Source organism: Papio anubis, chromosome 18, assembly GCF_008728515.1.
Source record: "Papio anubis isolate 15944 chromosome 18, Panubis1.0, whole genome shotgun sequence".
In the NCBI taxonomy this organism is placed as follows: domain Eukaryota; kingdom Metazoa; phylum Chordata; class Mammalia; order Primates; family Cercopithecidae; genus Papio; species Papio anubis.
In genome coordinates, this window is record NC_044993.1 from 21871501 (window position 1) to 21898410 (window position 26910).

The 26910-nt window shown below is 54.2% G+C and overlaps 2 protein-coding genes across 3 annotated transcripts in view; one reads left to right on the forward strand and one right to left on the reverse strand.

Annotated features, from left to right (window-relative positions):
- The first annotated feature begins 509 nt into the window (after positions 1-509).
- Positions 510-3105, forward strand: CTRL (chymotrypsin like). Of its 2 annotated transcripts, XM_003917076.5 has the most exons (7): positions 510-881; positions 1449-1552; positions 1651-1730; positions 1843-1924; positions 2090-2270; positions 2360-2493; positions 2583-3105. In XM_003917076.5, the coding sequence occupies exons 1-7, from the start codon at positions 830-832 to the stop codon at positions 2742-2744; spliced, it is 795 nt and encodes a 264-aa protein (XP_003917125.2). In that variant the 5' UTR covers positions 510-829; the 3' UTR covers positions 2745-3105. The 2 variants fall into 2 exon arrangements, with proteins under 2 accessions (XP_003917125.2, XP_031513767.1); XM_031657907.1 differs by having other exon boundaries at positions 774-881; positions 1373-1552; positions 1651-1924; positions 2583-2806.
- PSKH1 (protein serine kinase H1) overlaps positions 3001-26910 on the reverse strand; it is a 39224-nt gene continuing 15314 nt past the window's right edge. The window contains exons 2-3 of the mRNA XM_003917075.4: positions 24702-25728; positions 3001-5345 (exon numbers count right to left, since the gene is read on the reverse strand). Of these exons, the coding sequence (XP_003917124.1) occupies positions 5028-5345; positions 24702-25658 (1275 nt within the window). The 5' untranslated portion in view covers positions 25659-25728 and the 3' untranslated portion in view covers positions 3001-5027. The remainder of the gene's footprint in view (positions 5346-24701; positions 25729-26910) is intronic.

Here is a 26910-nt window from a genome sequence, read left to right on the forward strand (position 1 = left end):
ACCATCCTGGCTAACACAGTGAAATCCCATCTCCACTAAAAATACAAAAGATTAGCCGGGCATGGTGGCGGGTGCCTGTAGTCCCAGCTACACGGGAGGCTGAGGCAGGAGAATGGTGTGAACCCGGGAGGCGGAGCTTGCAGTGAGCCAAGATCGAGCCACTGCACTCCAGCCTGGGCGAAGAGTGAGACTCTGTCTCAAAAAAAAAAAAAAAAAAGACTGGGGGCTTCAGTGCCAGACAAATGCAGGTTTGTGTCCAACTCAACCACGTGCTGGTGTGAGAGTCACCATCTCTGAGCAGACCTGTGACTCCTGTTCCAAACGGATGAGGAACCACTGAGATGATGTGTTAGGACTCCCAACCTGCCAGAACCTCACGGCCCCTGACCCTTCACAGCAAAGTCGACCACAGTGAGCATTCCCTCCACCAGTCAGAACACCCTGGATGCTGAGTGGCCTTCTCTGAGAGCCTGGTGCCTTTGATAGCCCTGGGAGACTCCTCTGATCCCAGCCACCAGGTTGTCACTATAGACCTAATTTAACCATCTGCCCTCGGTACCCAGGGCTCAACATTTGGAATGGGAGGTGGTTCTGGGAGCCAATTAGAGGCCAGGCTTTGGGAGGTGGCAGAGGTGAGAGCCTCACACCTGGGCTCTGTCCGATAAGTATAGGCCTGGGTCAGGGGACCTTGCCTAAAGGGCCTCTCTTGACTGGAGCGTGGGAGGTGGCTAAGTCTACACAGCTGGCCTGGCCTCAGGCCTGGAGCTTTAGCTCAAGGACGAGAAGACCCATAAAGCCAGGCCCAGCTCCCAACCTCACATCTGCCACGATGCTGCTGCTCAGCCTGACCCTAAGCCTGGTTCTCCTCGGTTCCTCCTGGGGTGAGTGGGCCAGGACCAGCCCTGATTCAGACCTGGGAACAACTCAGCTCCCAGCACTAGCCCAGGGAAGGGGCCAGGCTGGCTGGGAGGGACAAAGGTGGACAGAGTGGGCAAAGGAAACAGGATATGCCAGGGCAGGGGAGCAGGGGTGGGGGAGTCTCACGAATAGGACCAGAGCTTGAGCAAGGCCCTGGAGCCCGGGAGTGTTTAGGAAGCTGAGACAGGAAGAGCTGCCCATGACTTTTAGAAATAACCTTCTGGCTGCATGAAGGGTATGTACTGTTCAGGCCTGGAGCGGGCAGAGAGACCAGGGGTAGAGATGGGGAACAGCGGGGACTAGGCTGGAGAAAGATGTGAGAGAACAGAAGCACTGGGGGACTGGTTGGATGGGGATAACCAAGATAGCTGTGGGGCCCGAAGGTGCCTGCATGTACCCTGTTGGGAAAGGGGTAGTCTTGTACCCTCTTGACTGACCTATCTGGGGTGCACAGCCTCGGGCACCCAGAAGGAGGCGGGGAAAGGTGGGCTGAGGCATAGGAAGCAGGTCCTCATTAGCCCAATGGCCAGGCTGCGGTGTTCCTGCCATCAAACCAGCCCTGAGCTTCAGCCAGAGGATTGTCAACGGGGAGAATGCAGTACCAGGCTCCTGGCCCTGGCAGGTGTCCCTGCAGGTATACCACCGGAGGGGTGGGCAGGGTCCTGGGTACGTCATGCCTAGGGGCAGCCTAAGCAGCCCAACCCCACTCTGACCTCTGAGCCCTGACCCCAGGACAGCAGCGGCTTCCACTTTTGCGGTGGTTCTCTCATCAGCCAGTCTTGGGTGGTCACTGCTGCCCACTGCAATGTCAGGTGAGCACCTGCACTCCACCTGCCCCGCCCCTCGCCTCTTCCTGCCTCCTCCCCTGGCTGTCCCCCTCTCGCTCTGGCCTCCCTGCAGCTGCCTAACCCCACCCCTCTGCAGCCCTGGCCGCCACTTTGTTGTCCTGGGCGAGCATGACCTATCGTCGAACGCTGAGCCCTTGCAGGTTCTGTCCATCTCTCAGGTGAGTGCCTGGGTTGCAGACACGGAGGAAAAGTGAGCAGTGCAAGTGGATGGGTGCTGGGAACGGGGAATTCAGGACACGCCCTGGCCTACCCTGCTCAGCACCCATCAGCCCCAGGTGCCGGGGCCCACCCCAGCCCAACATGGACTGTTTCTGACCCCACAGGCCATTACACACCCTAGCTGGAACCCTACCACCATGAACAATGACGTGACACTGCTGAAGCTCGCCTCACCAGCCCAGTACACAACACGCATCTCGCCAGTTTGCCTGGCATCCTCAAACGAGGCTCTGACTGAAGGCCTCACGTGTGTCACCACCGGCTGGGGTCGCCTCAGTGGCGTGGGTAGGAACTCAGGCCAAAGCTCAGGGTGGGAGGACTGGGGTGGGGACCAGTGTTCTGGGCCCCACCTGACTACCCCTCCTGGCCCACAGGCAATGTGACACCAGCACGTCTGCAGCAGGTGGCTTTACCCCTGGTCACTGTGAATCAGTGCCGGCAGTACTGGGGCTCAGATATCACTGACTCCATGATCTGTGCAGGTGGCGCAGGTGCTTCCTCATGCCAGGTGAGCCCCAGCACCCGGTCCTCTGCGCTGTCCTGTGGCACACCTCCCCAATCCCCCACACTCACTTCTCCCTCCCTCTTCCCTCTCAGGGTGACTCCGGAGGCCCTCTTGTCTGCCAGAAGGGAAACACGTGGGTGCTTATTGGTATTGTCTCCTGGGGTACCAAAAACTGCAATGTGCGCGCACCTGCCGTGTATACTCGAGTTAGCAAGTTCAGCGCCTGGATCAACCAGGTTATTGCCTACAACTGAGCCCACCACAGGCCCCTCCCCAGCTCAACCCATTAAAGACCCAGGCCCTGTCCCATCATGCATTCGTGTCTGTCTTCCTGGCTCAGGAGAAAGCAGAGGCTGTTGAGGGTTCGACTCCCTACTTGGACTTCTGGCATGGACGGGGCTGAGTGGCTCCTTGAGTAGCAGTGGCTCTTCCTAGAGTAGTCATGCCCAGGCCAGGGACCCCACCCCTCCTCCAGGGCAACCCCTTGGTCCTACAGCAAGAAGCCAGAGCTGTTGGAATGAATGGCAGCCCTCCCTGGAGAGGCAGCCTGTTTACTGAATACAGAGGATACATTTACAAACTGAATACGCATAATAAATAACTGCACATTCTCCATCCACGGTCCATGGCATGAAGGCCCAAGTGGGTCTATCAAAGGCCCACATCTCCAAACCCCCTGTCCCGCCCTCAGGACCAGGCCCACCCTGGGCGAGAGAGAACATAATCCCCAGAGCTTCAGGTCCTCAGAGACAGTTAGGGAACTGGGAGGAAATCCTGAGGCCATGGGGCTTGGTTCTCCACTGCCTCCTGCCCAGGGGGCAGTGAGGACAGCAGGAGGGTGTGTCTAAGGCACAGTTGACTTGGCACAGAGTGGTCTCTTTAGTTTTGTTTCCCACTGTAGGTGGCACATGCAGGAAGAGGAGGGCCTGGCCCAGGCTGCCAACTGGCAGAAGCTGAGTGGGAGCCAAACCCTCCCCCAATGCTAGGGGCCCTGCAGTTGACCCAAGGCCAAAGCTGGGCCCTGGCCCCATTCTACCCACTGAAGGCAGCTGTGGAGGGAGGGGCTTGGGTTCCAGCCTGGTTTGTGGTGGGGGAGATACCACAACAGAAACGGGGACGGTTCTGCCTCAGGCCTCTGGGAAAGCAGCCACCCAACCCCACCCACCTCCCACAGGGGCTCCTTCCAGCTTTCGACTCAGCGGGACCCAGACTGGAAGGTTAATGCTGTGAAGGGAAGCAGCACAGGGTGGATGGGGCAAGGCCAGGTGTCAGAAGGCAGTGCCCCAGGCACCCAGGGTTCAGAGGCAGGTCACACAGTATGGCTAAGTTCCAGGGAGGGGTGCGCAGAAGCTCAGAAGGGGAGAGGTGAGCAGCCTGGGACCCTCCCCCAGGGCAGCAACTCCTACCTTCCCATGTCTTCGTGGAGGACTACGGGTGTGCACGATGAGCGGGTGTGCACGATGGGTGTGCAGTGATCACTCCCAGGTTGCCAACACCCATGCAGACACCAGATGGCGTCTTTGTGCAGCTGCAGAGGAGGGAGCGACAGACCCTGAAGGGAAAGGGCAATGGGCTGCACCAAAGGATAGAACCCAGGCTGACACTGGACCCTAATGGGGAGGGGCCCCCTGCCCTCTGCCTTGGCCCCCAGGTGCCCTATCCCCCAGGTAGCAGCAATGGGGCTCCCTTTAACCCCTCCCAGTTGGGAAGGAGGCACCTGGGGAATGGAATGAACATCCAATGGGGAGAGGGAGGTAGCAGTAGACTCTACAAAGAAGGCACCAAGGGCAGTGGGCTGGTGGGCAAAGACCCCTCAGAGTCTGAAGAGGTTGAAGCCTGGGCAAGCCGACGACCAGCATGGCCACAGAGTCCAGAAGGGTGAAAGTCCACGCCATGGCCCTACCACCAGAGGTCCTGGGACCAGGGAGGCTCCCTCAGGGCACCATGAAGGAAGACAGATCTTGATTGCGAGGTGGAGGGTTGTTTGGATCTAGCTAGGGGCTACGGTTTCAATCAAGGCACAAGCTTTGTGCCTCCCAGGGTCTCCCACTGGAGCACAATCTGAAGGATCAGGATGCATGGGAATGTGTGGAGCCAGGGAGAGGGGCTCTGTGGAGGAAAGGGGGTCCCAGAAGTAACTGTCCCAAAGGGTCCTGAGGCCACAGGACACTTCACCCAGCACTGCAGGCCCCTTTGATTTGGGAAGAGTCAAAGGGCAAGGGAGACAGTGAAGGCCAGGTCCTATCCCTTCCCAGCTCCACCAGAGCAGCTGCCCACCAAGAGGGGTATCAGTGCCAAGCCAGGCTCTCAGTTCAGGGGGAGTCACAGCCCCCTGGGCTACCTCCACTCTGTCACACCTGGCCCAGGTCCATAGTGAGGACAGGGGCTGCTGAGGGCACAGAGAAAGGGCCGGAGCCAGACATTCTTCACCTACTGCGGGCTACATGAGCCTATCTCCAGAGAGGGCATCAGGCACAGATGGCACCGCAGTGTGTGGCCAGGCTGGGCCATGCTGCATGTATGCAGAGCCAGGCGGCTCAGCCATTGTACTGCTGTTGGTAGCGCAGGTTGAGCTCCCGCAGCTCCCGCTCCCGCACACGGCGTGACTTGTTGGAGCGTGTGGAGCGGCTGGAACGCGTGGACTGGGCAGATTTGGTGCTCTGGCAGCGCGAGGAGGCACGTTTGAGGAGGTTCTGGGATATGGAGCGGTGCAGGTTCTTCATGGATGAAGAGGCAGCCATGCTCACCACCCACGGGTGCCTCAGGGCCTGCAGTGCAGTCATACGGGCTCCAGGGTCCACTGTCAGCAGGCGGTCAATGAAGTCCTTGGCCAGGTTGGACACACTAGGCCAGGGCTAGAGACCAAGGACAAGCATTAGAGTGAGAGTATCCGACACTGCCCACCCCATCTGGATGAGGCCACTACCCAGCATCCCTCCACTTTCCTGAGGTGCTGCCTCTCCTCTCATGTAGTGCTTGGGGCCTCCCTGCCCAACGCCGGCCCAGGCTGAACAGGGGCTGCTCTCCAGGTGATGGAGTCTGGCAAGGAAGGAAAGGACCCGTCCACTCTCCCAGGGAGCAAACTTCTATGGTGCACCAGACCCAAAGCCTGGCTCAGGGAGATGGCCTCTGCCAAGACCCCCCAACCTGCCCCAGGAGTATCGTAACTCAGGGGAATGTAAGAGAATGACTCAAACTTTTCCACCACATCCTAAGTCAGATTGAAGCTCCAATCTCTGGATGACCAGGATCAGGCCACTTAGAGGGGAACTTCCCAGTCCTTACAGAGAAGGTCCAACCTCTCTCCAACTGCCAAAGCAGTGGTAGGAGACCACTACTCCCTGCCTCCGCCTCCCAGCGTGGGGAGGAAAGGAAACAACTCAAGGCAACTAGATTTCCCCGTTGGCTGAGGGCAGGTACTCCCGGGACCAGGCAGGAACCAGGACCCTTCTCAGTGGCACCCTCCAGCCCTCATTACTTCTCTAAGCCACAAAGGGCTCCTGGCAGTGCTGTGCGCCAGCCTCATTTTTTTTTTTTTTTTTTTTTTTTTTGAGACAGAGTCTCGCTGTGTCTCCCAGGCTGGAGTGCAGTGGCGCAATCTCGGCTCACTGCAAGCTCCGCCTCCTGGGTTTACGCCATTCTCCTGCCTCAGCCTCCCGAGTAGTTGGGACTATAGGCGCCCGCCACCTCGCCCAGCTAGTTTTTTGTATTTTTTTTTTTTTTTTTTTTTGAGACGGAGTCTCGCTCTGTCGCCCAGGCTGGAGTGCAGTGGCCGGATCTCAGCTCACTGCAAGCTCTGCCTCCCAGGTTCACGCCATTCTCCTGCCTCAGCCTCCTGAGTAGCTGGGACTACAGGCGCCCGCCACCACGCCCGGCTAGTTTTTTGTATTTTTTAGTAGAAACGGGGTTTCACCGTGTTAGCCAGGATGGTCTTGATCTCCTGACCTCGTGATCCACCCGTCTCGGCCTCCCAAAGTGCTGGGATTACAGGCGTGAGCCACCGCGCCCGGCCGTTTTTTGTATTTTTTTTAGTAGAGACGGGGTTTCACCGTGTTAGCCAGGATAGTCTTGATCTCCTGACCTTGTGATCCGCCCGTCTCGGCCTCCCAAAGTGCTGGGATTACAGGCTTGAGCCACCGCGCCCGGCCCAGCCTCATTTTAGTACATTCTGTCCCCTGGGAGGAACTCCACAAAGCCCACTCTACCACGTGCACCCGGGGCTGCCTCATCTCAGCTGTGAACCCAGCAGCTGTCTGTCTCAGGGCCTCAGGCTGCATGCTGTCTTCACCTGGCTGGATCCTCAGGTTCTCAGGGTAAAAGACACTTGCTCAGACTCCCTCTTAGCCCCCAGTGCTTCCAACAATTATTCCAGCTGTAACTTGAGACTGCAATTTCATGTTGGTTTATTATTCCCATGAGATCATGCTGAGCTGGATGAGCCCCAGTGCCTGGTGCTGCACATATAGGAAGCACTCAGCAGGCACTGGCTCAGCGAGTAAACAACCCACGGTGCTGCCGGATGGGTGCCCTTTCCCGAAGCTGCTTCCAGGCCTTGGGGCTTAGCCAGGTGAGTCCTTGCATCCCTGCATCTCCTAGGAGCACTTTTGGCACAGGCTCTGATGCCTACCCAAAGGGTAGGCAGCTAGGACCTTTCCTGAGCATGCTGTAGATGACTCAACAGGGACGCTAAGGGTGCCATCACTTTCCTTCCTGCCAGCTGAGGTCTGCCTGTTCCACCCATGGTACCCTTCACCTTGAGGAACCCCTGAACATGCCAGGGATCTGACAGCCCACCTTCAGGGCAGGTGCACAGCCATGTAGCAGACACACACACACACTGACTACTGCTACCCCTAGTCTGGCTCCCTTGACTTCTAACTCTTCCCCTACCCCCTTCCCCACTGCCACAGAGGGGTGATGCAGAAAGAACATGCTTCCACCTTCCTGAGGAAGGGCTGGGGCTACCTGCAGCTTCTGTCCTCACCCACTCTTTGGAAGGTTATTCCAAGTTTTACTGAGCTGAAGTGGGAGCAACAAGGGAACCACATTCCCAAACACACCTAATAGGGTCATCCTCATTATTGGGCCAGTGACTCATTATTGGGCCAGCAGCACCCAGTGACTCTTGGGGAGACTTGGGGAGACGCTGGGCCTGAGGAGGAGGAAAGTCAGGGAGGGTCCAGGAGCATGCAGTCAACGGAGGCCCATAGATGCCTTACTATCCAAGGGCTGTGGGTGGGCGCAGAGAGCAACAGCCCTCCCACATAGGCAGGTAAGTCTCCTGGGGGCTTGTGTACTTCAATATTCATATTGAAGGCTGGGCGCGGTGGCTCACACCTGTAATCCCAGCACTTTGGGAGGCTGAGGCAGGTGGATCACAAGGTCAGGAGATCAAGACCATCCTGGCCAACATGGTGAAATCCTATCTCTACTAAAAATACAAAAATTAGCTGGGCATGGTATGTGCCTGTAGTCCCAGCTACTCAGGAAGCTGAGGCAGAAGAATTGCTTGAACCCAAGAGGCGGAGGTTGCAGTGAGCCAAGATCGCACCACTGCACTCCAGCCTGGGGAACAGAGTAAGACTCCATCTCAAAAAAAAAAAAGATTCATATTGAGGTATTGAGACCGATATGCAGGGCAACTGGACTAGACAGCTGCCACAATAGCTTTTGGATAACAGCTCAAGAAAGCCCCAAAAGCCAGGAGCAGTGGCTTCTGCCTGTAATCCCAACACTTTGGGAGTCTGAGGCAGGAGGATTGCTTGATTCCAAGAGTTCAAGATCACCCTGGACAAGATGGTTAAGACTCCGTCTCAAAGAAAAACAAAAATTAAAAAAAATCTTTTAAGAAAGAAAGCTCCATGGTTGCCCCCTGAATACAAGGAACCACTACTGGGGGCAGCCAGTCCAGACCACAGACATTCACTGTAGCCCCCATTACCCACTGGAGAGACAGAAAGAAGCTTGACGGAGACAGCACACACACAGCTGAACAGAGTGGGTCAGGGGACACCTCTGCTGCCTGTTGGCTTTCTACAGTCTCCAGGAAGAGGAGGACTCACTAGGAAGCACGCTGCAGCTCAGCCTGGCCTGTTGCTGGAACAGCCCCAAGACAGGGTTGACAGCCCAGGGTGTCCCAATAGGGCTGGGACATGGATTCTGCCCCTGCCCCTTGGTCCAGCCAAGACAAAAGAGGGGCAACTCCCCTACAGAGGCCAGGAGCCTGAACACGGATGGACTGGAGGTCTCACCACTTCACATCCACATCCAGCCAAACCGTGGACTTGAAACTCCAAACAAGTCACCAGTGCAGTCTTGGAGGGGCCTCTCCCCAGACCAGCCCTATAGGCTTAAGTGTCTCCATCTTCAGAGTGGCACAGGCTCACACTAGCAGGCATCGACCCCTGCTGATCGCGGAGCGGCAGCCAGATCGATCCCTCTCCCCCTGCTCCCCAAGATTCTCGCCTCACCAATTACTGTGGACGTGTGGCTGTGTGCAGAATGCAGATGGACTCATTTGTCTGAGGGCTGGCCTGGCCTCTCTGGCAGGTCCCAGCTCTCCCCATCTCTGAAGAGCTGTGAGCAGCTGGGCCAGGTGGATCCCCCAAGCCAAAGTGACTCAAGTCGTCCTGACCTGGCCCCCAGCCTAACCTTTGTACACAGAGGAACCTACAGAAGAAAGTCAGGCTGAACACAAGAAGGTGGTCCTCATCCAGCTCACTGACAGTCAGGCAGGGGCTTAAGATGACCTCCAGAATAGCAGCCTCTGGAAGCCCTGCTGAGGCCTCCCACTGGGCTCAGAAAAGTAAGGCTTTCCACACTCGCCCACAGCCAGGCTGCAGGCCCCACATCAACTCAGCATCTCCTAAGAAAGCACTCAACATTAGCAGCCCAACCCACCTGCTTCCCCTGGAGCCACGTAAGTATGTGTGTCAGCCAAGGACTGACTGGCTGGGAAGCATTCTAAGCAGGAGAAAAGGGAAAATGATGAAAAGTCATGCCCTTCTGTCTCCACAACTCTGTTTGTTCTGGGTGAAGAACAGAGCTCGTGCCTCAGTATACTTATTTGAGGCCACACAAGGGACACACATGGCCTCAGTTGGCTGACAGATGGCACAGGTGGCAAGACCCACCTGGGCAGTCTCTGAGGCTTCCACCTGCTTCTGGGCCAACGTGGAGCACAAGGCACAGAGGGAAACACTAAGATGTCAGCTGGCTCTAGGCCCAGACTCTCAGGTCTTCCCTTGCTCTGGGATCAGAGAACAGCTTCCATACCCAGGGTGACAGCCTCCACTCTCTCCTTTCCACAGTCTCTGGACAAGTCAGTGGCTCATGCCTCTAATCCCAGCACTCCAGGAGGCTACTGTGTGAGTGAGGGCTGGGCCCTGCTTCAAGAGGAGGACAAGCAGGGTCTGTGGGAGGAGGGCATCACCTCCACTCTGATTCCGACCATCAAGCTGGCTGCCTTTCTGAGTCCATGGCCCTCAAAAAGTCCTTTTCCCCTTGCACTTAGGGTACCTGCTCCTGATGTTGGAACAGCAATGATGCCAACAGTGGGTATGGGGAGGGACCTCTTCCGTGAGCACCTCCTTACCAACTGGACTTCCTCATCCCCCTACCCATGATGCGCTAAAGCCACTCCTAGGCAGTGGAGTCCTACTCCCCCTGGAGAGGGAGAGGCAGCAGAGCAGGAAGGGCTTTCCACTCCTGCCCGAGGACCCCCTGCACCAACCCTTTTCGTTTGCTCTAGCTCTAATATCTGGCACAAGCGCCTGGAATGAACACTACCCAAGCCACTGCCAGCAGTCTCACCTTGAGCCAAAGGGCTAAGGAAACAAAGAACAGTGCCAGCTGTCTAGCACAGGCTGCAGACAGAGGAGGAAGCTGCTTCTTTCTGGCAGCAAACACAGCTTACAGGGTGGCCCTAGACTTCCTCTGGCAGGCAGGGCTGCCTACTGGCAAGTGAGGCTGGGAGAGAAAGGCCCCTTGGTGTCTCTTCTGAGTGGCATCTGGGATAGGTTAAAGGGTTAGATTGCAAGCCCAGCAACCTGAGTTCTCGTTCTACCTTCTCTATCGGCCTTACAGAAATCACACTGCCTTCACTTTTAACACGAGGAAGGGGCTGAATGTCATGAACTCTAAGTCACTTCCAGTTTCTAAAGTCCTGGATTCCTTTTTCTCCACCTTTTCCTTCATATGGCCACATACGAAGCACAGAGTCTAGCATTTAAGCTGACCTCTTGAGCCCTGAGCTCCTTATCTAACCCATGACGATTCTGGGGCAGGCTGGCTGGCAGAGAAGGTGGCCCCACCACAGCGCTGCTAGAGAAGGGATGGGAAGGGAGGAAGAAGCCTGGGCTTTGCTACCATGACTCAGTTCTTCCCTCAGCTCTATTTCAAGATGTATTTTCAGACCCACTATTCCCACCTTCAAAGGCCTCCTTTCTGTACTTACGTGGGCCTGAATGAGAGCAGAGAAAAGGGCACAGAGGAAATTCTGGAAACAGGGCTTTGAGTTTACTCAGGAAAGCAGCATGACAACAAGAACTGTGATGCTGCCCACGACGAAGAGCATCAGCAGAATTAGACACTGTGTGGCAGCAGAGCCAGCATCCCCTCCTCTGGTCAAAAACCCATCATCCTGGTATCTGGGCTTCCAGACCAGACAGAATCTACCACCCTGGAATCCGGCAGAGGGCAGGTGAGGGGCCAGCAACAGAAAAGGGAAGGGTGTGCGGGGAGAGAGTCTGAGGAGAGAAATAGAGGGAAGAGAATGCAGTTTTAAAAACAAGTAGAGAATTAAAAAAAAAAAAAGCAGAGAATAAAGATTAAAATGAGAAAAGGCGGGACAACTTAAAGGTTAGTAAAGCTGTGTTCTGAAACTTGAAATGTGTAACAAAATGAAATCGTGTGCCCCCACCCGTCCCTGCCCAGAGCCAAAGTGGAGGGGAAAGAGAGGAGGGAGACGGGGCACAACTCAAGATCGAGAAGGATGCTATTTGCTAGCTTTGCAATCGGCCCGTGCCACCAATATAGTGATGTCTGCTTTTAACAATGTCCTGGAGTAGCCCTGGAAGGTTCCAGATTTAGAACTCTGCTGCAGCATAATCTCTTTTATCTATACTCATCATAGGTTCCACTGAGGCCAAGTGGTTCCCAGGGCCAAGCCTGGATTTTTGTTTTTTTTTGTTTTTTTTTTGAGAGAGAGACGGAGTCTCGTTCTGTCACCCAGGTTGGAGTGCAGTGGCGCGATGTGGCGCGATCTCGGCTAACTGTAACCTCTGCCTCCCAGGTTCAACGGATTCTCCTGCCTCAGCCTCCCGAGTAGCTGGGACTACAGGGGTGTGCCATCATGTCTGGTTAATTTTTTGTAATTTTTTGTATTTTTAGTAGAGACGGGGTTTCACCATGTCAGCCAGGATAGTCTCCATCTCCTGACTTCATGATCTGCCCGCCTCGGCCTCCCAAAGTGCTGGGATACAGGCATGAGCCACGGCACCTGGCATTTTTTTTTTCTTTTTTTGAGACGGAGTTCCATTCTTGTTGCCCAGGCTGGAGTGCAATGGCACGATCTCACTGCAAACTCCACCTCCTGGGTTCAAGCAATTCTCTTGCCTCCACCTCCCAAGTAGCTGGGATTACAAGCATGCACCACAATGCCCAGCTAATTTTGTATTTTTAGTAGAGATGAGGTTTCACCATGTTGATCAGGTTGGTCTCGAACTCCTGACCTCAGGGGCCAGCCACCTTGGCCTCCCAAAGGGCTGGGATTACAGGTGTGAGCCACTGTGCACGGTCTTTTTTTTTTTTTTTTTCTTAAACTTCCTCTCATCCTAAGTTCTGAAGCAGTTTGGAGGCTCAGCGGCTATAACCATCTCATCCACAGGTCTCTGTCCCTGGAACCCCAGGCATATAAGACTTGGCTCAGGGCCAGCGGACGGTCAACATGGGATGGCAGGAAGAACGAAGACATGAATGTGACTGAGCCTTCTGTTCCAAACTGGATGGGCCACAGGGAACAGAGCTCTCTGGGCACCACACGTCTACCGAGGGACAATAGGCACGATGGAGAAGGGTAACCGGTTTTGTGTGATGGGAGGACTGACCTGGAAAGGTGAGCCTGGAGGGGCACAGCCAGTGAGGTTGGCTGGACCAAGTCACCATCAGCTATGCTATGCAATTGAGAGCAAGCCTCCACCTCAGTAGGGGTAGGAGGAGGATGAGCATGGGAGGCTATGAGTGGATCTAAAGAGGTCAGGGCTGCGCACAATGGCTCACACCTCTAATCCCAGCACTTTGGGAGGCCAAGGCAGGAGGATCACTTGAGGCCAGGAGTTCAAGACCAGGCTAGGCAACATAGTAAGACCCTATCTCTACAAAAAAAACCCTAAAAAATTAGCCGGGTATGGTGGCCCACACCTGTAGAACCAGCTGTTCGGGAGGCTGAGACAGGAAGATGGCTTGGGCCCAGGAGTTTAAGGTAACAATGAACTATAATCACACTACTGCACTCCAGCCTGGGCTCTACAAGACCTTATCTCTATTAAAAAATAAAATAAAATAAATAAAAATAAAGAGGTCAGAATGTGGGAGAGATGACAGCCCAGCAGCTCCCAGAGGAACTCGAGGGCCCAGAAGCGACAGAGCCTGTGAAGGGCAGTGCTGTCCAGGTGGAGACAGACAATGAAAAGACAGGAGAGGGAGAGGATTGCTGACGCACCAGGGATGGCTCTGAGCACAAGCCACCACACCCTGCTCTTTGTTGGCAAAGCCTCAAGGGCTGGAGGTGGAAAAAGTGATGAAAGGCAGCTGTGACCCAGGCTGACGTGATGCTATGGGTGGTCAGCAGGAACGGCTGAATGCAGCAGTGTGGGGGGTGGGTCTGCTCCTGCCACTACAGGGAAGCTGCTGCTCTCTGGGGTGTATGCAACCACGGCAGCAGTGACAAAGGGAAACCTAGAGGACAGGGCTCTGGGGAGCCCAGTGGTGGCACAGAGGTGACACAAGATGGGGCTGCTGCTCTTCTCCACTCAGAGCTGCCTCCGGCCTCACATGGAGAGAGTTTCCCTCTGCCTTCCTGCCAGAGGTCTCCAAGGGCAGGTCCCCAACCACAGTGACCAACTGAGGGTCCACTGCCTCCATCCAGTGGCCTAAACCATGCCACCTCCCAGTGACCAGGCAGGAATCCAGCCTGAGGACATCTGCTCCTACAGTGAAGGAGGGAGACTTAATCTGTTGAACGCTTCATGTTTTGGTGAAGTAGGGATGGCTTTTCCCGAGGGAACCTTCCTGGCCAGGTATGGGGGCATGTGATCATCCTGATGGGATCCTCACACACAGACAGCACCAGCATCCGGCACTTGACATGCAGCAGCCCCAGCAGGCTGGCAGGGCAGGAGGACAGATGCCTCATAGCGAAGGATTCTAAATTGATTTGTGTTTGCTCGTGCTGTCAGCTATTGAGAGAGTCGTGGAAAAGCCATCCTCTGACTCTGGGAGCAGAGGCCAGTGAGAAGAGAGGTGAGCTGATGGGTCCATCACAGTCCCCACCCACACTGAAGGTGAGAAAAGTCAAGCAACTGAAGCATCCAGGAGAATCCAAGCATAAGCCAGGAAACACAATCCCTGCCTCCCTGCCTCCACTCTGCCACCAGCATATGCATTTGGTCTCCTGCTCTCCAGACACCCAGACAGTGCTTCCCATGACTCTGGGATGAGGTCCTATCCCTGCTCACATGGCTGCTCCTTGTGACATATGGGGGCAGGTGAGGGGCAGGGAGGGAGACATAAAGTCAGAGCATAGGACCAGGCTGCATAACCAAGTCCCGTCACCTAGAGAGCCCTGAGACATGCCACATTCTCTGCATCTCATTTTATCTTCTACATCCCAACGCATGTTAGAGTCACTTTAAGAAGTGGGGAGGCCAGGTGTGGTGGCTCACACCTGTAATCCCAGTACTTTGGGAGGCTGAGGCAGGCAGATCACCTGAGGTCAGGAGTTCGAGACTAGCCTGGCCAACGAGGTGAAACCCCATCCCTATTAAAAATACAAAAATTAACCAGGTGCAGCAGCTGGTGCTTGTAATCCCAGCTACTTGGGAGACTGAGGCAGGAGAATCGCTTGAACCCAAAAGGTGGAGGCTTTGGTGAGCCAAGATCACACCACTGCACTCCAGCCTGGGCAACAGAGTAAGACTCCATCTCAAAAAAAAAGAACTACACGTAGTCAAGCTCACTGCCTCTTCAGGTATATTTAGCCCTAGATCAATGTATGGTCAACCTGCAGACCAGACACCCACCCCTGGGAAGCCACCTCCCACCAGCCCTTGTCACCCAGGTAGCAGCAGAGTGGCCATGAAGGTGGGCATCCTCTCTCAACAGTAGTCTGTCCCCTAACCAGCAGCACTCATAAGGCTCTGTGAGAATTTCTACCCAAGCCCACCTGTTCCTGGTATAGTCACCTGGGCTCACCCACAGCTCAGAGACTGCCCAAACAGAGGAGGGTGATAATTCAGGATGCTGAATGCAGCACACAGCAAAGCTCCTAATGGCATCACTCTAATATCAATCCTACAAGAGCCCCTTCATCTGTCCTGCCTCTAGGAATAGAACTCTTGACAAAAGCACTGACATCAAGGATGTCACATTTCATGTCAAGTAAATCACAGACTCGCCGCATTGGAGGACCCTGACAGTCCTCTACCATGAGTCTGCAGCTGATGACTCACCTTCTGTGCCATCCTTTAGAAACAGCTCCTCCAGGCCTCCTAGGCCTCCTGTGATAGGAAGCCTCCTCTCAAGGTGACTGTGTCCTCAGACTGCTCTCATATTCACATAGGTCTTCCGTACCTCTCCCAACCTGTGTCTCTACCCAACTTCCAGCATGCCCTCTCCACTCCAGTGCCTCTGGGTGCTGGGTAAACATTCAGATTTCTCCTTTCCAGTAATCCTCTCCTCAGCATTTACTCCTCTTCCAAGAGTCTTGGATTTGCCCTAAAAGTTGACAAGCACACACCAGCCCTGGGCCTTTAAGTCTTCCTACTGCCTGTGCCCCCAGGCAGCTGTGGCCAGCAGCCTCCTAACTGCATCACTAGCAGGCTCTCTGCTTCTTCCTGGAGTCTGGCCCCTTGAGGGGAGCACTCCACAGGTTGCACAGTCTGTCTGCCTGCCAGCAGTCACATTTGGGACCCTTCCCAGGGTGTCACCAATAGCCACTGGTGCTTCCCTCAGGAGAAGCCAAGAGAAAGTTCCCCCACCAGTTATCACTTATAAATACTCCAGTTCAACCCAGCACACAGGTACTACTGTGCACTAAGCCTGGACACGACAGTGGAGAGCATATGTACTGATGTACATGCTGTCCTCAAGGACCCTACAGGCTAGACAGGAGAGATGTATCCACTGATCAGCAGCCAGAAAGTACTGAAACAAGAAACCAGCAATGTGCTGAGGCACACATACCAGGGAGAGCAGACTGCAGCACTAGACAGGCCAAGAACTCTGAAGCCGAGATAGCCTAGAATCAAATCCCAGACCTGCCACTCTCCGGCTGGTAGACCATGGCCAAGTTACATAACCTCACCATCCTCAGTTTCCTCATCTGTAAGGTGGGGGATTACATACCGCCTGGCAGGGTTGTCATAGATTGGAGGTGGGGGGTGCAGAACATCCAGCTCGGGGTCTGCTACTCAGTAGGCACCACACAATGGCAGTAGGCAGCATTATTTCTAAATAACTAAGACCGATACTGGGAGCTGCGTGAAGAGTTGAGGCAGAAGCTTGGTGTGGAGAGTGAACAGAGGCAATGGCTCAGACCTGTGGTATGCAGGGAGTAGGGTGGGGTCTAGGGCACAGGCTTTGGGCTGGGGGATCTGGAGTGCCAGGATGGCAGGCAGGACCCCACATGCCCTCCAGGTCAGAGGGTAGCCCAGAATGCTCTCCAAGTCTGCCCATACAAGCTGATGTCCCTCCTGCAGAGCTAGGGCTCTGCCCCATACTCCAGTTAGCCTTCCTCCTGCCAGGCTCCCTTCCCACTTTCTGCTGCCTTCCTCCTCCACTACCCAGAACCCAGAGGGCTCCTCCCACAGTGCAGAGGACTCCCAAAAACAAACACCAGGCCTGCCCCAGCCTCTTCAACCTCTGCTCCGTCACTCCCAATCTGTTTATTCTGGAGCACTCAGCAATGCTCCCTTCTCTGGGCCTCCTCCTTCTCAAAACCCATCTTCTGCAGGAAGCTTTCTATTCAAGTCCATGGAAGCCACTGAGCCTTACAGAGAACTGGGGCTGCATGGACAGAGCCCACAGGAAACAGGCACACCAGACCGGGCCTGGTATACAAGGGACAGCACTCTACCGGATCAGTGAACAGGAAAGGTGCCCCTAGAAAGGCATCAAGCGCCATGAGACACTCGCTGGTGAGGAATGCATACCTCCAAACGCTGCTGCGTCGGAGGTCCTTCATTCACACAGCAACATCCCCCTCACCATGGCACACTCTCTCTCTCAGAGGTTATCCCAGCAGAGCCTTGCTCTCTTACACGGCCTTCCTAAGGGCAAATGCCTATCATACATACAGGACAGATGGCTGGAGTGGGTGGGGTCAAGGCCCAACCACCTGACCTGAGCACCACAGTCCACGTTGCAGACTGTCCAGGCCCAGTGGCTCTATGCCAAGGCCTGTGTTCACGTGTGCCTGCCAATGCAGGTTCATCCTATGACCATTCCCTATTCTAGTTCCTTACCCCCAGGCAATCTCAACCTCCATGGATAGGAAGAACAGGCCTTCACGTCTCTTGCATTTTCCCCAGGTGTGTGCAGGTGTGTTTGTGGGTGGGCAGTGGCCAGGAGAACAACAAAAAAGCCTGTCCTAGTGTCCTGGGATAGAGCTATAAAAGCATGCCAGGTTGCTGGCAGGAACTTGAAGGAGGTGCTGCCTCTGCTTACCAGGAGACTGTCTAGCTGTGAAGTGAATGGCTAGAAGGAGTGATTGCTGGGTCCCATTCTAGCGATGTCTGTCCTCACCTCCATGCAGAAAAGTAAAGAGAAACCAGGGCCCTGCCAGGGAGTGGCAGAGGCTGGTACTTCTCAGACACCTAATGTCCATGCACATCCCCTGGAATCTTGTTAAAATGTAGATTCTGATTTATTAGGTCTTGTGGGGCCTGAGGGTCTGCTGGACTGGTCTCCAGCTGAGAGAGCCTGATCTCATGATAAGGACCCCTCCCCCAGGAAATGTCCCAGACTGATCCCTCCCAACCCAGAGCTCTCCACAGAGGGTGGTAGAATCTGATTTTTGGGGTCAGGCAAGCTCCCAGTCACAGATTAGGGCCACCAGAGTCTGCCAGGATTTGCCTCTGGAGCTGGGAACTGATGCTTTTCAGCTCCGGGTAAAGCGTAGTAGGAGCAAAGGCAGGGCAGTGACACACACACACACACACACACACACACACACACACACACACCACACACACACCACACACACACACACACACACACACTCTCTCTCTCTCTCTCTCTCTCTCTCTCTCTCTCTCTCACTGACTGTGAGCCGCAGAGTCCTGCCCTGTGATTCCAGCAGAGCAGCAAGCAGAATCTAAGGACCCAGTCTTTCAGCTACAGTAGGACTGGGCAGGAATCCACTCCCCACCCCATTTGTCATGTTCCAACCCTCAGGTAATCAATAGCCAATTAGCAAGACTGTGCAAGCTCCAATTAGATAAACTGCCAGGTCAACAACTGCCAGAATCAGGAACTCAGGCAAACCTACAGGCTTGTAGCAGAGTCTTTCCTCTGTCAGCACATCTTGGGAAATCTCTCTCCCTCCCTCCTGGGCTAAGCTCAATGCTCCCCTCTGCCAGCTGGGCCCTCAACAGCCTGGCACCATGCAGAGCTCCCAGAACACAACCAGCTTCTTGAACTTCAGACATTCCCAGATCTATCTTAAAATTTCAGTTTCACCAGGCGTGGTGGCTCACACTTGTAATCCTAGCACTTTGGGAGCCTGAGGCGGGCAGATCACCTCAGGTCAGGAGTTTGAGACCAGTCTAGCCAATATGCCAAACCCCCGTCTCTACTAAAAATACAAAAATTAGCCGGGCATGGTGGCACACTCCTGTAATCCCAGCTACTCTGGAGGCTGAGGCAGGAGAATCGCTGGAACCTGGGAGGTGGAGGCTACAATGGGCTGAGATCATGCCACCACTCTCCAGCCTGGGCGACAGAGCGAGACTACGTCTCAAAGGAAAAAAAAAAAAATTCAGGCCGGGAGCAGTGGCTCACGCCTGTAATCCCAGAACTTTGGGAGGCTGACGCAGGCAGATCACCTGAGGTTGGGAGTTCGAGACCAGCCTGACCAACATGGAGAAACCCCATCTCTACTAAAAATACAAAATTAGCTGGGCATGGTGGCACATGCCTGTAATCCCAGCTACTTGCGAGGCTGAGGCAGGAGAATCTCTTGAACCCAGGAGGCACAGGTTGCAGTGAGCCAAGATCACGCCACTGTACTCCAGCCTAGGCAACAAGAGCGAAACTCCATACCAAAAAAAAAAAAAAATTCAGTTTCAGCTACAACCTCACATGGTTCTCCAGAGCCTGCTATCAGGACAACTGAACTTCCCACGTGCCCTGCAGGGTCCTCTGATGGACCTCAGCTATATATGAACCTGTCCCTCAGACCACTGCCCCCAGGCCTGCCTCCTGCTTTCTCCCTCCTATACTTCTGTGGCTGTCATGCCCTTTTTCTTCGTCTAACTCCTCACGGCCATGCTCCAAATTCCAGGTTCCCTCTTCTCTAAGACTGTCCCTGACCACCCCAGCCCATTTTTAAGGCACCTGCCTAAAAACCCTCCCCTAAAGCATGTTCTTATAGGTCAATGTTATCAACACCACCTGGTGTTTGTTAGAAATGCAGACCCTCGCCGGGCGCGGTGGCTCAAGCCTGTAATCCCAGCACTTTGGGAGGCCGAGACGGGCGGATCACGAGGTCAGGAGATCGAGACCATCCTGGCTAACACGGTGAAACCCCGCCTCTACTAAAAATACAAAACTAGGTCATAAAAATACTGTAGTCCCAGCTACTTGGGAGGCTGCTGAGGCAGGAGAATGAGAACTGAGCATGGAGCTTGCAGTGAGCTGAGATCCGCCACTGCACTCCAGCCTGGGCGACACAGTAAGACTCCGGCCTCAAAAAAAAAAAAAAAAAAAAAAAAAAAAAAAAAAAAAAGAAATGCAGACCCTCAGGCCCCACCTAGACCTATTAAATCAGAATCTACGGCCGGGCGCGGTGGCTCACGCCTGTAATCCCTGCACTTTGGGAGGCCGAGGCGGGCGGATCACTTGCGGGTCAGGAGATCGAGACCATCCTGGCTAACACGGTGAAACCCCGCTGCCTCTACTAAAATACAAAAGTAGCCACATGCTGGAAGGGCTCGTGTAGTCCCAGCTACTCGGGAGGCTTGAGGCAGAGAATGGCACAACTGGGAGACGAGCTTGCAGTGAGCCGAGATGGTGCCACTGCACTCCAGCCTGGGCGACAGGAGTGAAGATCGCTACTTCAAAAAAAAAAATCAGAATCTACATTTCTTAGACCCGAGATTCCAGGGATGCATGAACATCAGGTGTCTGAGAAGTACCAGCCTCTGCCACTCCCTGGCAGGGCCCTGGTTTCTCTTTATGTTTCTGCATGGAGGTGAGGACAGACATCGCTAGAATGGGACCCAGCAATCACTCCTTCTAGCCATTCACTTCACAGCTAGACAGTCTCCTGGTAAGCAGAGGCAGCACCTCCTTCAAGTTCCTGCCAGCAACCTGGCATGCTTTTATAGCTGTATCAGAGAACACCAGGACAGGCTTTAAAAAAAAAAAAACAATTTTTTTTTAAGACAGGGTCTTGGCCAGGTGTGGTGGCTCACATCTGTAATCCCAGCACTTTAGGAGGCTGAGGCAGGCGGATCACCTGAGGTCAGGAGTTCAAGACCAGCCTGGCCAACATGTTGAAACCCCATCTCTACTAAAAATATAAAAAATTAGCCGTGCGTGGTGGCATGTGCCTGTAGTCCCAGCTACTTGGGAGGTTGAGGCAAGATAATCACTTGAATCTGGGAGATGGAAGCTGCAGTGAGCCAAGATGGCACCCCTGCACTCCAGCCTGGGTAACACAGCAAGACACCATCTTCACACAGGCTGGAGTGCAGTGGCACATTCACAGCTCCCTGCAACCTTGAACTCCTGGGCTTAAGTGATCCTCCTACCTCAGCCTCCTGAGTAGCTGGGACTACAGGCATGTGCCCACACCTGGCTAAATTTTGTTTTATTTTGTTTTGTTTTAGGATGGAGTCTCACTATATTGCCCAGGCAGTCTCAAATTCCTGGCTTCAGGTGATCCTCCTGCCTCAGCTGAGATTACAAATGTGACCCACCATGCCCAGTCTGGGAGAGGATTTTTTTGTTTTTGTTTTCTTTTTTTTTGAGACGGAGTCTCGCTGTGTCTCCCAGGCTGGAGTGCGGTGGTGCGATCTCGGCTCACTGCAAGCTCCGCCTCCTGGGTTCACGCCATTCTCCCGCCTCAGCCTCCGAGTAGCTGGGACTACAGGCGCTCACCACCACGCCCGGCTAATTTTTTGTATTTTTAGTAGAGACGGGGTTTCACCGTGTTAGCCAGGATGGTCTCGATCTCCTGACCTCGTGATCCGCCCGTCTCGGCCTCCCAAAGTGCTGGGATTACAGGCTTGAGCCACCGCGCCCGGCTGTTTTCCTTTTTTTGAGACAAGAGTTTCACTCTTGTTGCCCAGGCTGAAGTACAATGGCACAATCTCAGCTCACTGCAACCTCTGCCTCGCAGGTTCAAGCGATTCTCCTGCCTTAGCCTCCCAAGTAGCTGGGATTACAGGCATGTGCCACCATGCCCGACTAATTTTGCATTTTTAGTAGAGATGGATTTCACCATGTTGGTCAGGCTGGTCTCGAACTCCTGACCTCAAGCGATCCTCCCGCCTTGGCCTCCCAAAGTGCTGCGATTACAGGTGTGAGCCACCACGCCCAGTTAGGAGAGGATTTATTTTTGTTTGTTTTTGAGACAGAGTCTCACTCATGCCCAGGCTGGAGTGCACTGGCACCATCGCGGCTCACTGCAAGCTCCACCTCCCGGGTTCACGCCATTATCTTGCCTCAGCCTCCTGAGTAGCTGAGACTACAGGCGCCCGCCACCACACCCGGCTAATTTTTGTATTTTTAGTATAGACGAGGTTTCACTGTGTTAGCCAGAATGGTCTCCATCTCCTGACCTCATGATCTGCCCACCTCAGCCTCCCAACATGCTGGGATTACAGGCATGAGCCACCGTGCCCAGCCTTGGAAGAGGATTTCTTATCTCCAGTTTATAGCTACAGACTGTGCCAACCTGATGGCCAATCCATATCTGACAACCAAGTAAACATCAGGGCATTGCCCCAACGTTACTGAGGGGATCATCATCAGGATCAAGGGGCTCGTCTTTAAATTGTTCCCTCTGTCACCACCTGTGCCTGCTCCTCTCACACTTCCCAGTGCCTTCCATAGACACCAAAAGCTCGCACTTGCCATGATGATGCTGGGAACCAAATTATCTGAACCCTGAATCAAATCTAATTAGACTGGAATGGTCCCGAGTGTGATAGTTAATTCACTGTTGGGCACTTCTGACTTTTAACTGAGTATTGGGGACTGTTCTCTGGCTTCACAGGCTCTCATTCAGTACCAGTATGGTCCCATTTATCGCCCAGTGCTATAAGCATGTGACAGATTTTCTGCAGAACTCACCTGTCCACTTAAAACCTAAGAATGACAGTGGGCCAGGACTGAGTTCTCCACAAGGCTGACCACTCTGCAGTAAGCACCTGGTGGTCTACAGTGGCCCCTTCACCCTTAGGCCCACAGATCCCAGTTACTGGTATAAATCTTCACCACCTGCCTGACTCCTACTCAACCATCTCCTAAAAGTGGTACAAACAAACACCATCCCCTGTGCCTGCAACAGAGCCAGCCTGAGGAGGAAAGCTTCCCTCCCTTCCTTGTGCCACCTTTGAGAGGCATAACATGGGGATGCCCCTAGGGAATGCCAACCCCCTCCCCAGCAGGAGGAAGTCCTCAATGGATCCCAAAGCCACATCTGGAAGCTGTCAGGGAAGGTGATACAGCACAGGACCTCAAGTGCTAAAGGCAAAGTAAGTGGCGTGAGGCTGTTAGGTGACCTTTTTTTTTTTTTTTTGAGACAGAGTTTCACTCTTTTTGTCCAGGCTGGAGTGCAATGGCACAACCTCGGTTTACTGCAACCTCTGCCTCCCGGGTTCAAGTGATTCTCTTACCTCAGCCTCCCGAGTAGCTGGGATTATAGGTGCCCACTGCCACACCTGGCTAATTTTGTGTTTGCAGTAGAGATAAGGTTTCACCATGTTGGCCAGGCTGGTCTTGAACTCCTGACTTCCAGTAATCCACCTGTCTCGGCCTCCCAAAGTTCTGGGATTACAGGTGTGAGCCACCGCACCTGGCCAGCTGTTGGGTGACTCTTGAAGGAAATGCTGGCTGGGGCCAGAGAGGGCCCAGCCCATACCCCTGGGAGGAAAGCTGGGCCACAGAAGGGAGCTCTTCCAGAGCTCCTTCCCTTCTACAGAAGATGTACAAGAGGCACAGACAGCACCTCAGCAGGTCCATGTCTGAGAGAAACACTCTATGGGGAGCCCCCTAGAAGAGGGAGCTCTCACTGCCTGGGCAAAATCTTGTCATCCTGCCAAGCTCACCTCCCTCCCACATAAAGCTGACACATACTCTCTTCTTCACAGCCTTCCCAGCACACCACTAGGCTCCAGCTGCCATGCTTGCTGCTTCCTACGGTCAGCCTTGTCTTCTACCCAGTCAGCATCCTTCCTAAGGACCAATCAGCCCTCACTTTTTCTGTACCTTCCTTCGGCTCCCAACGGTGCTGAAACCTCACACATTTTGGGAGGTATCAGGACTATCAATGGATCCAAAGACACAAACTGACGGCCTGGCGGTTGAATCTGACCTGCAGGTTACTGTTTGTTGGCGCACAAGAAGCTGCTTAAATATGTAAATCAGAATATTCTAACATTTTAAGATTAGACTTTCTGGCCGGGTGCAGTGGCTCACACCTGTAATCTCAAAACTTTGGGAGGCCAAGGCGGGCAGATCACCTGAGGTCTGGAGTTCGAGACCAGCCTGGCCAACATGGCGAAACCTCATCTCTACTAAAAATGCAAAAATTAGCTGGGCGAGGTGGTGCGGGCCTGTAATCCCAGGTCTGTAATCCCAGCCACTTAGGAGGCTGAGGCAGGAGAATCGCTCGGACCCAGGAGGTGGAGATTACAATGAGCCAAGATTGTGCCACTGCACTCCAGCCTGGGCAACAGAGCAAGACTCCATCTCAAAAAATAAAAGATCAGATTTTCTGGCTTCTCTTCTAAAAAAAAATCAGATCTGGACACATGAGGTCCTCACTGTGTGGCAAAACTGGACAGAGATGAGAAGCTGCTTTCTGAGATGGGCATGTTCAGTCTAGCTTGGCTGGGGCCCCACAGAGCAGATGCAGATACCCACATACTTTCAGCCCACCTCTGAGCTCATCTGCAGCTGTGGCACACTGCTTGGTGCCTGGCAACAGCTTCCCACCGCCAGTGCCTGCATCTCTCTGCTTCTCTGCCTAAAGACTTTCTCTAGCACTAGTTTGTATCAGGACAGCCCAGAAGCACCAGGGATTTAGTGCCCTCAAAGAAATTCTCAACCCATGAAGTACAGGAGTCGGTGGATAAAAAAAGAAAGAAAGAAAGAAAGAAAGAAACTCACGTTCCTGCTCTTTGGTGGTACAACTGTGAGGCACGTTCCACAGGGTTATTACCATGGTCTCCAGTGGCCCACAGTGGCAGCCACTTCTCAATCTACTCTACTGACTTTCTCCCTTTCCTGCCTCGCTTTCCCCACTCCTTCACTTGCAGTTACTCAAATCACATCCTAAATAAACTATCTGCTCCCAAGCCCTTGTCTCAGGGCTCATGAGGGAACCCAAACTACATTGTGATAGTCTCACTTTGTCCCTTTTACATGACCTGCCTGGCCCTCATGAGCATGGCCCTGAGGATGTACCTCTGACAGAGCTGCAGGAAATACCTGCCCCCGCAGGTGCCTCCCCAACATGCCGGGACAGGGCAGCACAGACTCACCTCCCCAGAGTAACTGTACTTGCCCCTGAGGATCTGCCGGTACAGCCGGGTACGGTTGTCGTCCTCAAACGGCATGGTGCCACTGAGTAGGATGTAGGCAATGACGCCCAGCGCCCACATGTCCACTGAGTTGGTGTAGGGCTTGCGGACCAGGACTTCCGGGGCAATGTACTCAGGCGTGCCACAGGTGGTCTTCATCAAGCAGTCGTCACCCTTCTTGCGAGCACTGGCCAGGCCAAAGTCGGTGATGATGATCTTAGAGTCAGTGCCTGGATGGTAGTAGAGCAGATTCTCAGGTTTGAGGTCTCGGTGTGTGATGCCCAGTGCGTGCAGATACCGGACGCCATCCAGCACCATCTGCAGCACCCGTGTGGCATCACGCTCGGTGAAGGAGCCCTTGGCAATGATGCGGTCGAAGAGCTCTCCACCAGTGGCCAGCTCCATCACCATGTACACCCGCTCCTGCGTCTCGAACACCTCCACCAGCTGGATGATATTAGCATGACGCACCCGACGCAGCACACGCAGCTCCGACTCACACACCTCCCGTCCCTCCCGGTACTTGGTCTCAATCATCTTGATGGCATATGGCTGCCGGGTTGCCCGGTGCTCTACACGTACCACTCGGCTGAAGCTGCCTCGGCCAATTAGGGCCTTGATGTCATACTTAGCTGTCACACGTGGGTCAAACTTGGCCCTGTACTTAGCTACCCTGGCCCTGCGTGGTGGTTCTGAGGGAGGCTCCGTGTGGCCAGCAGTCAGGGGACTGGGACAGGGGTGTGCATATTGACTTGCTGCTGGGAACCCAGCTTTGACAGGGCCAACACTGTCCACCTCTGTGATGAAGTGCTTGTACACATCACTCTTAGTGCCACTGAAGGGCTCCACCTTCTTGACCAGATCCAGCTGGACATCCTTGGGTGGCTCGGGAAGGACCTTGCTTGTCCCACAGCCCATCACGGACACGAGGGCATCCTCTCCAGCGAGGCTGGCAGGACCTGCTCTGAAGGCAGTGCCCCGTCTACACCTACACACAAAGAGAGAACAAGTCAGCACAGCCAGGACAACTCTAAGGAAACCAGCCGTCCTCCTCAGCTCTCCCTCTCCAGAAACCCAGTCTCATTAAAACCAAACTCCTAGCCAGGCGTGATGGCTCACACTTGTAATCCCAACATCTCGGGAAGCTGAGGCAAGTGGATTACCTAAGGTCAGGAGTTCAAGACCAGCCTGACCAACATGGTGAAAACCCGTCTCTACTAAAAACACAAAAATTAGCCGGTCACGGTGGCATACACCTGTAATCCCAGCTACTCGGGAGGCTGAGGCACAAGAATTGATTGAACCCAGGAGGTGGAGGTTGCAGTGAGCTGAGATTGCACCACTGCACTCCAGCCTAGGCAACAGAGCGAGACTCTGTCTCAGACAAACAAACAAAAAACCGAAGTCCTGGCTCTCATTTATTTCCCTGGTCAGGAGTATAGCTTTGCTGTTCAAGAGCCCAGACTCAACATAGGGTCTAGCTGAAAAGATGGCCCGAGCATCACGGCTTTTTTTTTTTTTTTGATACGGAGTCTCGCTCTGTCGCCCAGGCTTGAGTGCAGTGGCGCACGGTCTCTGCTCATTGCAAGCTCCGCCGCCCGGGTTCACGCCATTCTCCTGCCTCAGCCTCCCAAGTAGCTGGGACTACAGGCGCCCGCCACCACGCCCAGCTAATTTTTTGTATTTTTTTTTATAGAGACGGGGTTTCACCATGTTAACCAGGATGGTCTCAATCTCCTGACTTCATGATCCACCTGCCTCAGCCTCCCGAAGTGCTGGGATTACAGGCGTGAGCCATCACGCCCAGCCACATCACGGCTTTGACTCATATCTCCCTGGGCCTCAGTCTCATGCTGCTCTTCAACCCTGAGAGGGGGCAGGAACACGCACAGCCTCAGCCGTCAGGGCGCCCACTCTCCTCACTCCTCTGCCTGGGCCCCTTATCCTAGTTGAAGTCCCATGTTTCTAAAATGTTAAAATCATTCCTCTTATTATTCTGACTCATCTTTTCTGAAATGGGGGTGTGAAGTGTTGGAGGCCTGCTCTCTAACACCATCACCCACCAGGGCTCAGAAAGCTGCTTCTCCAAGGCCTCCTTCATGGATATCTTTCCCAGCCCTTTGGGCTTCCTACAGGGGTTGGTCCCTCTGCAACAAACAACAAACCACTT